The sequence below is a fragment of the Paroedura picta genome, chromosome 2, assembly GCF_049243985.1.
Source record: "Paroedura picta isolate Pp20150507F chromosome 2, Ppicta_v3.0, whole genome shotgun sequence".
NCBI classification, from domain to species: domain Eukaryota; kingdom Metazoa; phylum Chordata; class Lepidosauria; order Squamata; family Gekkonidae; genus Paroedura; species Paroedura picta.
Window position 1 is genome coordinate 73,453,169 of NC_135370.1, and position 12,190 is coordinate 73,465,358.

At 47.6% G+C, this 12,190-nt stretch overlaps 2 protein-coding genes across 3 annotated transcripts in view; one reads left to right on the forward strand and one right to left on the reverse strand.

Moving 5' to 3' along the window:
- The window catches only part of WNT6 (Wnt family member 6), a 64,275-nt gene extending 59,769 nt beyond the window's left edge, over positions 1–4,506 (reverse strand). The window contains exon 1 of the mRNA XM_077320743.1: positions 4,204–4,506. The gene's annotated coding sequence lies outside the window, so the exon portion shown is untranslated. The remainder of the gene's footprint in view (positions 1–4,203) is intronic.
- A 2,458-nt stretch (positions 4,507–6,964) lies between these two features.
- Positions 6,965–12,190, forward strand: part of LOC143829593 (sterol 26-hydroxylase, mitochondrial-like) — a 28,004-nt gene continuing 22,778 nt past the window's right edge. The window contains exons 1-2 of one of the 2 annotated variants that reach the window (XM_077320755.1): positions 6,965–7,374; positions 11,784–11,974. In XM_077320755.1, coding sequence (XP_077176870.1) covers positions 7,117–7,374; positions 11,784–11,974 — 449 coding nt within the window. In that variant the 5' untranslated portion in view covers positions 6,965–7,116. Of the gene's footprint in view, positions 7,375–8,855; positions 8,878–11,783; positions 11,975–12,190 lie in introns of those variants that run through there. The other variant, XM_077320756.1, reaches the window with a different exon arrangement.

The window sequence follows — 12,190 nt, forward strand, 5'->3', positions numbered from 1 at the left end:
ACAGCTGTCCTGATCATTCTCATCGCCACACAATCAACACTCAGAAAGATTTGAGCAATTGCTGTTCCATAAGCCTGGGGCTCACAAGAGCTAAGCCTGTTATCTGGACTTCATGTGTCAGGTGAAGATTCACAAGACTGAATGTTCCACATATAATAAATAAATGGTAGGTAGGTAGGTAGATGACAGATAAAGAAAAAGAAGAGTTGGTTTTTATATGCCACTTTTCTCTACCCGAAGGAGTCCTGAAGCGGCTTACATTCGCCTTCCCTTTCCTCTCCCCACAACAGACACCCTGTGAGGTGGGTGAGGCTGAGAGAGCCCTGATATCACTGCTCAGTCAGAGCAGTTTTATCAGTGCCGTGGTGAGCCCAAGATCACCCAGCTGGCTGCATGTGGGGGAGTGCAGAATCGAACCTGGCATGCCAGATTAGAAGTCCACACTCCTAACCACTACTCCAAGATGGATTATGTACATACATAATGTATGTCAGAAACTAGATGGGAAGATCACTAGCCAAGAATTGTCTTTGATGTGGCAGTTTGTTGTATGGGGGAATGTGTTTGTAGGAATGGCAATGGGACTGAAATTCAGCATAAGCCTTCTCATCATTGTACAGTTTTGGCTAGCTTGTAGTTCTCCAATCTACAGTGAGGTGAGCTGTATTTGTCCCATTAAGTCTTCTGTAGTGTCTGACAAAAAAGTATGTGTAGGAAGGGAAAGGATATCTTGTGCATGCACAATCTGTACTCATCAAACTAAGCCCTCAAGGGCAGCTCTTCTACAGCTGTAGCAGCTTGTGCAGAAATCATGGGCCCTTACCGGTTGATTCTTGATAAAGTTCTTGTTCATTGCTTTGAAATAGCACATGCACTTTTTAAAGGGTACATGATTTATGAAACTGTACATTAGGGTGTTGGCAGCTAAACTTACAGATTTAACCATCATTCCCAGTCTGGAAAACACACAAGACAAATAAATAAATGCACATATAAATCCAAGTCTCTGTTGTCATGCCAATGCCACAAGCTATTGCTGGAGCTGCCACCATATGACCACTTCAAGCTTGCTAGTAGGAAGGACCGTTCGATCTTCAATGGTGTAGCCTAGAAACAAATTGTACCATCTTGGTGCAGTGATTAAGAGCAGTGGCCTCTAATCTGGAGAACCAGGTTTGGTTCCTCACTGCTTCTCCACATGCAGCCAGCTGGGTGGCCTTGGACCAGTCACAGTTCTCTCAGAGTTCTCTCAGTCACACCTACCTCACAGTATGTCTGTTGTAGGGAGAGCAGGGAAAGGCAACTGTAAGCTGTTTTGAGACTCCTTTGAGCAGTAAAAAGCAGGACACAAGAAAAACAGCCCTTCTTCTTCTAGTACCCCATTTGTGTGTGTAAGAAATAAGCCTCAAGGATGGCAAAGGGAACACACACAGAACTACTCTCATGTTCCAGAATACAACCCCAGGTTGCCCCTTAGTTCAGGAAAACCCTGCTTCACAGAGTAATACAATGTAAGTGTTTCTGAAATTCAGAGGCTGACCCAAACCTCATCCATTCAGCCACCTAAGAACCCTGTTTCTGCTCACAGAAGCACAGATCATAAGTTCTTCTGCCAATCAAGAATAGCATAGGGTATAAATACCCTTGAAGAAGGGTATTTATGAACCCTCCCCCTGGTATGCCACTTGGAAATTCCAGTTCCGGGGAGGGGGGGGGATACAGTGGTGTCAAACTGCAACTGAGTAATGGTGACCCTGCAACTGAGTTATTGTGATTATAAGTAAAGTGGCTTCCTCTGCATAGCTTTCTCTCCCACCCAAGTCCCAGCCTATTTACTTCTGTGATTTGACAGGATTAGATTATATTGTGCTATTTCATATATTAAACTAGGAGGGATCGCATTGGATTATTCCTTGCACTGTTTCATAGCACCACCTTGTGGGAGACATGGAATTTAAAACAAATTGAAGTCCTGGAAGACTCTCTTTCTCAGGAAGCATCCACCTTCAGGGATTAAAGAGTCCCACTTTAATGCACAGTGGATTAGAAATAAGCATGGATAAGATCTGGTCTGGAAATAAGCATTATTGTCCAGAGAGCTAGGACTGGCCACAGTTTCCTGTTGATTAATCTGGGTTTGCCATCAAGCAATGTGTGTTTACTGCTGCTGTTTACTGCTTGATGGGTTTGCCATGGGTTTTTATCTGGTACACAGAGCTGGTGGAGGATCATGGCAAAGAGTATAAACTGAGAGATCCCAGATCCAAATATTTTTTAAATATACTCCAAAAGTCATCAGAACACCAAGGATGCAAATAATACCAAATATTAGAATGTCTATGCTGAAATGCAAATGCTCCAAATACCCACATGCTACTCAAGAGAAAGAGGTGAATTAAGGGGGCCGGGAGCAGAAGGGGGACGCAGAGGTTTATGTTAGCTGTCTAGGAAGGAAGCTGAAGGGGGATCTCCCAGGGAAGATTCTGTCATCTAGAAAACTGATAATAAAAGCAGGGATTCTGAACTACAGGGGGATTTAGAGCCAACCAGACTGTTGTATGATCTGCCATCCCCAGTGGTGACACCCCAAGATCCTCTGTTCTTCTGATCTTAGAGGTATGGCAAGAATGCACCCCAAGATCTTTTGGCCTTACTATTCCTTAAGTGCTGAAGAAGCATCTTATGTCATACTACAGAATAGTTTCTTGATCAAAGATCCTGGATACCGTGGGAACATAGTATTATTGCTTCCTTGAACCTCCAGAGCACTTCCTGACTTTTGGCCAGCCGATACAACCATAAATCCATGGTTCACTTGCCCATCTCCAGGCATTGTCAACAGATTTGTATAAAGAATGCTGTTTTGTCTACATCAACCACCTTGCATCAACTCTATCTCAGGTGTACCTATTCAGTGCCCTTTCTGCCATAGGTTGGCTTCTCTACTCCATATCAGTTCAGATATGGAACTTGCACAAATGAGGTCTTGGATCCTAAGAAGGTGCTATTCAGAACACTACCTAAGATGTAATCAAGTTCTGACCCAATGTCAGTGCAGATCCTAATTCTGCACCAAATTGGACTAATAACAGATTTTGTTCCTTGGCAAACTGGTAAATTTTGCCAGTTTGTGAGTGGTGAGTGGCCCTGTTGGTGAAGCAACAGAACAAAGTTTCAGTCCAAACAAATACTGCATGTCAGAAACTAGATATAAGAGAGAAGATCACTAGCCAAGATTTTGCCCTGACGAGGAAGTTTGATGGAAGGTGTTTGATGTAGACAAAACATTATTTATACAAATCTGTTGACAGTGGCCTGGAGATAGGCAAATGATGGATCCTGGATTTATGGTTGTACCAGCGGGTCAAAAGTGGGGAGGTGCTCTGGAGTAGCGATCCCCAATCTGTGGGCCGCGGACCACATGTGGTCCTTCGACTAATTGGAGGTGGGCCCCGAAGGATGCCTTCTTCCCCCCCCTCCCCCGGCCCTTTACTTTATCCCCCCCAGCCCTTTACAACACACTTCATTGTTGTGGCGTGTCTGTATCTTATTTTGAAGGGATGTTTAAACATTACCATAGCGATCAGACAGCGCTAGGGCAGTGGTTGAGAGTAGAGGAGTAAACTACCCCCCCCCACCAGGCCTCAGTAAAAGGCGTTGAGTGGTCCCCGGTGATAAAAAGGTTGGAGGAAATCATCATTTCATCATTCACCCTTTTAGCTGCTGCTTTCCCCAATGAGGACTGGCTTGCCTAACTGCCTGTCTGTCCTTCTCTATTGTATAACTTAGTTGTTTTAGATGGTTCATTGATGTGTTGTGTCATACTCTGCAAGTGCTGTATATCTGTCCTTTAGATTTGAATATTTTCAATGAATTATGATTTTATACAATTATGTATTGAATATTGTTTTTATTCTTGTATTATTATAGTGATACCCTCCTGAAGAAACACAAGATGTGTTGGGGTTTCACAAATATTAAAGACTAGATTTAAAGCCCATTTTACCCGGCATAAAATGGGCGCTAGATGGCATGGCCCTCCCCCCGCCAACTCCCCAAGGCTTGAGGGTAGGGCTGGATGGCGTGTTGTGGGCCAGGGGGGCTGGGTGCAGCATCTGTGTAGCCGGAGAAGGCTCCCCCCCGCCGCGCAGAGTGCGGGACGTGGTAGCGGGGCCGGGGCCGGAACGCGGGGAAGCGGCCTACCTTGGGGCGGCGGCGGCGGCTCCTCAGCGGCCAGGAGGCTCGTCGACGTAGTAATGTGGCCGGGCCTGAGGCGGGTATGATGTCGCTGGCCGCGGAGATGGCGGCACAGCTGCGGAGGCGGGCGCGGCGTGTGGCAGACTGTAGAGCGGCTCAGCGGCGCGGGCCGAGTTAGCGGCGCCATTTTGCTTGGAGGAAGGTTGTCTGGGTAACGCCAGCGAACGGCGTTGGCAGCGGGGAGGCATCGGCTGGCGGTTTTGGGCGGCGGCGGCAGCAGTGGGGAATGTGAGCAAAAGGCGGGGAACCGGGGAGCAGTAAGTGGGGGGGTGGGGGTGGGAAGGGTGCCTCCATCAGGGGTGGGGATGTCGGTCATCGAGCGGGGTGGGAAGGGCAGGGGTTGTGGCGGGTGGGAGCAGACGCTCGGGGTGGGGGTGGGAAGGGCTGGGGTGGCGTCTGGACGTGCGTAGCTGGGGCAGGTCAGGTGGTGTGGCGAGGGGAAGTTTTTTTCCCGGAGACTATCGCCGTGGGGAAGGCTCCTGGCTGGCCGCCATCCGGGAAGGATGGCGGTCGGGAGGAGTGTGGAGTTAGCAGCGGGCTGTCGTTGATACAGGCCAAGTGGCCAATAGGGAGGCGCACTTTGCGCGCCTCCCAATTAGCCACTTGGCCCTGGATTGCCAGTCTGAGGAGCAAATCAGGAGCCACAAAGCGGCTCCTGATTCGCTCCTCCAAGTTTTTATCCTGGATGGGTCCCGTCCTAACTCCTCCCCACCAGTCCTTACTGCTTTATTTAATCCATTCCGCAGGAGCGGATTAAAGAAAAGATTCTTTCCTTACAAGCCCTAATTTTTTTCCATTTTCTTTGTTGAACTTGGTGCGGCCCTTATCTTCTTTCATTGGCACTGGTTATATGATAGTCATTCTTCCTTTATCTGAGATTTATTATGCCAAGTCATGACTACAGCAGAATAAATGATCCTCCATTTACCCATGGGGCTCATGTCTGGGTTTTTCACATATAGGAGATTCTCTCATGTGATAGGTCTGACTCAGGGACTGATTTTAGTAACAAGAAGGAAGCCTAATGGGGTCAGTGGCAGAGATCCAGATTAAACATATCCCAATAAAGAGGAGGGAAATATGTGAAATTTGCTGTACAAGACAAGAGTAATTTGCTGGAGTCTCATTGTTAGGAAAGAATGTCAGTACAGTTATGGTATATTGGGCCAAAAGCATATTAGCCAAAACATATTATTAGATTGCTGCCTAATGGCTGTGTCCACATCTGGCCCAATTTGTTGCTGTTTCCACAAAGTTATGCTACAACTGGGCTGGGTGTACCTTGATCTTGCCTTCTACGGAATTGCTGCAATAACCGACCTGCTGTAATGATTCTAGAGATAATGTATGTGAGGTGCCTTGGAAATATACTTCCTGCAGAAAAGACACCCACAAGTGCCAGAGTGCTATACAGTGCAATGAACACAAGGGGACATTATTAGCTTGAGATAAATTTCTGTCTCCCACCACCACTTTCCATATCCCGACTGCTCCCCCAGAGTAGCAGCATGGAAGGTGAAAATACTTCACCCAAGATGTGACTGCTGGGGTAAACTATTTCTGCATGATTACAGTGTGGGTGCAAGCAGATCTCAGAATGAGCACTAAGCCATCTGGTTCTTAGTTGCAACCAATCTATCTACATACAAATGTTCTGTGGAAGAGGATTCACAATGCCATCTACCTGATTATTTATCCAAAATCATTTCCCTGTCCTCCTTTGCAGCTGATCAACTTAAGTTGCCTTGCAGGACTGCAGTGCCTTTTATACCATGAGTCACCATCCTGTGCCTTTAAGAAATACATGGGCGGGGGGGGGGGGGGGGAACTGCTTGGTTTACTTCCAGCATGGAGATACAGTGATGTTAAACTTCTGCCTACTGAGCAGCTGTTTTTAAAGCAGGGAAACCCTACCAGAACAAGGCGGTGATGCTCACAGTGTGGTGCTTTTCAGTTTGTACAGGAATACCCCGACAAAAAGTTGGCCCATGAAGAGCCCTTTAAATCAAAATGTTTGTTACAGAAAAATTAATCATTATCTTAGGGGCTGGAGTCTGGGGGTGGTAGTGCTTGCATCAGAGCATGTACTGGGCCAGTAGTACTGGCTTTTCAAGACTTATCTTCATCTCTACATCCATGTAGTGACTAATCTGTGCTAGGACTCCCACAGAATGTTTTGGGGGATACCTCTCATTCCTGGAACAGGTGAAGCAGAAAAGAAATTCTTCTGCAATGGAAGCCTCCTAATATGTCAGCTGCAGTGCAGGTTGTAGAATGAAAGTGACAAATTTCTTGAGTATCTGTAATGATAGAATTCGGACCCACCAAGCAACCTACCTTACCAGGTGGGCAGTGCCAGCCATCAAGCTAAGCCCAAATATTGGAGTGTGAAGTCAGCAAGAACTGGGGGGAAGGGACGCCTCATTTCCCCTGCATACTGTTCCCCGGATTTGTGTCTTTTACTCCTCCTGGCCGTCCCCATATGCTCTCCGGAACCACCTTCGATCTGCCCTCCCCCTTCTTCAGCTATGTTTATTGGCCTCGCCATAAGCTGCCTGTCTCCGCGAGGGGGCCCCCAAGACACCTCCCGTTCATCCTGGCAACAGCCTTGAGGGGTCGACAGTGACCTTGCACGGCAGAGCGGGGATTGACCTCGCCGTGGTCGGACACTGCCCCGTGCAGGCCGTCAGAAGCAGAGCCCCCCCCCCCCCCATCCGCCCCCATGACTGCCGTCGGCCAGGCGGGGAAAGGTGGCGGCCTCGAGCCCGCCCCCTCCGCGGAGAGGCGCTTCGGCTCCGCCCGCGCTTGCCTTGGGACTGGGGCGGCCGGCTCGGGGCCGGAAAGCGGCCGAGTTGCGCCATGGCGAAGTTGGGCGGCTTGTCCGGGAGGCTGTGGGGCTGCTTGGGCTCGCCGCTGCTGGCAGGCCGGCGCCCCGCTCAGGCTGGGAGGCGCTCAGCCAGCGCGGCTCAGGTGGCCGCCGCCACCACCACCACCACCACGGCCCCCGGGGGCGAGGAGCGGCTGAAGCGGCCGGAGGAGCTGCCGGGGCCGGGGCAGTTGGCCTCCCTCTATTGGCTCCTGGCCAAGGGCTACGTCCTGCACACGCACCGCCTGCAGGTGGGAGGCGCTCGCTCCGGCATGGCCCCGGCGGGGGTGGGCGGCAGGGGTCGTGGCGGGACGCTGGGGAGAGCCCGGCGGGGTCAGGCGGGACGGGCTTCACCCGGCGCCTTCACAGAGCGCGCTGCTTAAGACGCCAAGTGCTGGCGAGAGTTGGAAGCGACCCCCCGATTGTTGCCCTTAAGTAGCCCAGGAGCGCTTCGGCACGGAGGAGTCGGGCTGCTTTTTGCAGACAGGCTGCCATCCGGCGGGCGCGAGGGCCGTGATTAGGCCCAGGAAGGTGGCCTCTGGGGCTGTGCTGGTTCATCTCTGGGAGGTGTATTGTGTAGCCAGGAGATCCCAGGATTGTCTGGCAGCCCAGCAAGGGATGTCACCATTGCTTGCCTGCACATTATGACTCTGTAGTGTTCCTTGAAGGAACTACCAGAGCCAGGGTGGTGTAGTGGTTAAGAGCAACATCTTCTAATCTGGCACACTGGACTTGATTCCCCACTCCTCCACATGCAGCCAGCTGGGTGACCTTGGGCTCATCCCAGTCTTGATAGTGCTGTTCTCACAGAGCAGACCTGTCAGAGCTCTCTCAGCCTCACCTACCTCACAGGGTGTCTCTTTGAGACTCCTTTGCACAGTGAAAAGGAGGGTATAAAAACCAACTCTTTTTCACCCACCCAAATCCTTGGAGGTCTCCTATCCAAATACCAGCCACGGTCAGACCTGCTTAGCTTTTAAGATCTGACAGGATCAGGCTTGCTGGGGCTATCATATCTGACTTATGATAAGCCCCCCCCCCTTGGGGGCTTCAAAGCAGAAAATGTTCAGAGGTGGATTGCCGTTGCTTGCCTCGGTGTAGCAACCCTGGATTCCTTGGTGGTCTCCCCTCTAGATACTAACCAGGGCTAACCCTGCTTAGCTTCCCAGATCTGAAGAGACTGAGCTTGCCTGAACTAGCCAGGCCAGAAGCACATCATGGACCAGCCAGCTCCAGCAGAGTCAAGAGATGAATAGGACTCCTCAGAGGAAGGGGCAGCCAGCAGACCTGATCCAAACCCACAGCTGGAAACAGGGGCACTGCAGGAGGAGGCAGTCTCTGGGGCGCCAGGCATGGATCCACAACCAGGACCAAGTACTATGGCCTTGCAGCCCCTCAGCCCTGAATTGGCAATGGAGAGTCATCTGCTGGCCAGTTCACCTCCCTTGTCACCAGAGCCTCAGGAAGAATGTAGAAGATAAGAGGGGAGCTGCAGGACAGGAGGTGCCAGATTGGTTGTGCGGCACCAGCTCTCTATCAGCAACAAGGATAAGTGGCAGCAGGAGCAGGGCTCAGATGGCTGGCAGGTGCCGAGTGTGTTGTTAAAAACAGCTAGCAAGGAAGTGGCTGCTGGAAGCAACATTGCAGCCTCTATAGGAACTGATTCTCCCATTTTAGACTTTGGCCTGTGTCTTGGAACTCTTCTTTTGGAATTCCTCAGATTTGATGCCATGAGTTTGGACTAACTAGTATTTGTAAGTGTAACTGTAAGTGTGCTAAGACCATTTGTAGGGATTTTTTTTTTACCAGCAAGTGCTATTCAGAGCAAGGAGATGTTTCAGCTAAGTATTTCAGTAGTATCTTGAGGTGATAATAGGCAGAGAATGAAGTTTAAATGAAAGCAGCATATAAGCTATATTGTGCTGAAAAGTGACCTGGGAAGAATTGCCCAACCTTTATCAATTAAAAGGAGCCAGAAGGTTCAAACACAGCTGAATGACAAACAAGTCTCCTTTCAGATTGTATCTCTGGACTTTCAACATGGCCTTTGGACAAACTTTCTCAACCAGGGTTTCATGAAACTCTGGGATTTCTTGACTGCCCTGGAAGAGTTTCCTGAATGGGTGGGAATTAATTAATTATAAATATAGATATAGGTATAGGTATTTTAAATATGTTAAATATTTATTGGGTGATATGATCGTATGTGGTCATGTTGACCCGCTCCCCCTCCCCCAATGGCCAGTGATGGGCCTGGAAGGGGTGGGAAGGGAAGGAGCCCTGGGTGGGCATATACACAGCTATGTTTCTCAGCCATATTCTGCACAATTGCACCACTTCTGGGGTTTCTTGAAGCCTAAAGAATGTTTCAGGAGTTTCTCAATGGAAAAAACGTTGGAAAAGGCTGGATTAGGCAATCCACTCTCAGCCTTAGGACCTCCTCCTGTAATGTGCAATGAGAGGTAATAATGCTGAGCTACCCTGCAGGATGGATCAAACAAGGGAATACATTAGAAGCCTTTGAACTCTGGAAAGCACAACAGAAATGCAAAGGTTATTGGTATGCTTTGCTGGACATAATACAAACAGAAGCTATGTTATGGATTTTAAGCAACCGAAACAAACCAACACAGATTGCACAGTTTTGTGGTCTTAATAAAAAGTTTTGCACAGCTTCTGTTCTGGGGTTTTTCTTTGGACAACATGACTTTGGCTACTCTGATCATGTTTTGCAATCCCAAGGATTGATATGGAAAACAGCTGTGACAAAACTGGGGGGGGGGTTTCAAATAAGAAACAGGATAGCAGGGATCGGTTTGGATGTTTTTAGTAGCTATTTGCAAGGTTTTACAAGAATCTACAAGTCTCTGAGTACAGCATTAAAACCCTTACACCCCCACGGCTATGACTGTAATGACAAAACAAATGCACATTTGGATTTCAAGGAATTCTTATGAATTCAGCCAGCAGCAAAACTGGTGGGATACAGTAAACAAAGGCTTTTGTTTCTCACAAAATGTTTCTCCAGAGCTGCTGCTTAGGAAACCCGCCAGGAACAGCAGAGCCTCTGCATGGGAATTTAACATCAATTGCTTTTAAAAGTTCCAGCTTGTCCAATGCCTGGCTTGTGCTATTACACAAGTATTAAAGAACTGGAGGCAGAGAAGAAGGTGTGCAAAATCTCCTTCACTTGTTGCAGATGCATTATTCTATATAGAGGAAATTTCATGGGCACATTTGGACATTTATTGAGCTATTTTATAAACTGGTCTGAATCAGAACTAATGCTTCTGATAGTGTAAAGGTAAAGGTATCCCCTGTGCAAGCACCGAGTCATGTCGGACCCTTGGGGTGACGCCCTCTAGCGTTTTCATGGCAGACTCAATACGGTGTGGTTTGCCAGTGCCTTCCCCAGTCATTACCGTTTACCCCCCAGCAAGCTGGGTACTCATTTTACCGACCTCAGAAGGATGGAAGGCTGAGTCAACCTTGAGCCGGCTGCTGGGATTGAACTCCCAGCTTCACGGGCAGAGCTTCAGACTGCATGTCTGCTGCCTTACCACTCTGCGTCACAAGAGGCTCTAATGCTTCTGATAGAAGCTTGTAAATCATCCATGTTTACTTCATGGAATTTGAAATCATGTCTCTCCCAAAAGTTGTTATAGTAACAAAAGCCATTAGTAAGATAGTTTAATGGGAGTTTGGGGTTTGGCAAAAGAGCCCCTATCCACACAGATGTGTGTAGTGTGTCTGAGCATATACAGAAACAGTATGCAGGGCAGGAGCCATGGAGATCAGAGAACACTTAAGATTCAGTAAGCTCTATTCTGCTGGCAGGACTGATAGAGGAAGACAAAGTTACCTTTGTCCCCCAAATGGGGCAAGAAGGGACACAAATCAGTTTCAGCCCCCACTGTAGGAGGGAAGAAACATTCCTTATATAAGTTTTAGCTCCAAATAATAGCCTGACAAACTACATGGAAGAGTACATAATTAATGAGGAACTGTTAGTAATTGTGGATGAAAGCAGCATACATACAGAGAGCTGAAGCCCTCCCTTGTGTCTCAGGATGGTTCATAGGGAACATAACAACCAAATGACAGATACAACATAAGTTCAGTAACTGTATCAAGTTAACAATAGCAACAGCATTAACAACAATAGAACTGTTTGAATGGTGTGTGCCAAATTCTCCAATGTAAATAGGATCCTGGCCAAGGATTCTAATGGGTTACACTATTTGTTTTATTTTCTGAATTATATACAGCTTCTTCAGAGACCTGTTTGAGACAAATAAAAACAAGACAATAAAAAAACTGTCCTTAAAGGACAAATCAGGGCAGAAGAACTGTTGCACCATATAAAAACTTCCTTCCTACATTTCTTTTACTCTCCTACTGCAGTTCATGTCAAAAGACCCGATTTTAAAATAATTTTTGAAAATAATTTTAACTCCTAAATAGAAAACAAATAGAAAACGTAATGCCCAGATATCCTAAATAATTTGAAAATCCAACTATCACAGCTAAAAAGAGCATTTATTTACATTTATGAATGCAGGATTTGTTTTTTAAGGTACAATTTGATTCTGTTTTGGATTTGAATTGTTTTTTACTGACACAGTCAAGATAACTAAGCCTGCTGACTTATCTCTTCCAGATCATTTTCAAGCAACTGTATGGTCCCATGTGGAAATCCAAGTTTGGCTCTTACAATAATATCAATATTGGCAGTCCTGAAATACTAGAACAGCTGTTGCGCCAGGAAGGGAAGTACCCCATCCGGAGCGACATGGCCCTCTGGAAGGAACACCGGGACAAGCGAGAGTTGCCCTATGGCCCCTTCACTGAGTGAGTGTAAAGCCAGATCTCCTGTGCCAGACTGGTGCTATGGAACTCTTCTAAGGCTTAGATAACAGAGAAACTAGGGGAGCCACAGGCTGTGAACAACATGCACTTTAAAAAATAGTTCCAAAAAATCCTAAATTCTGCAACCTGAATAAACCTGAATAAATTCAGCAAATTTGCTTAATTTGCATGTTACGCTTAATTTGCATAACTTCTTCC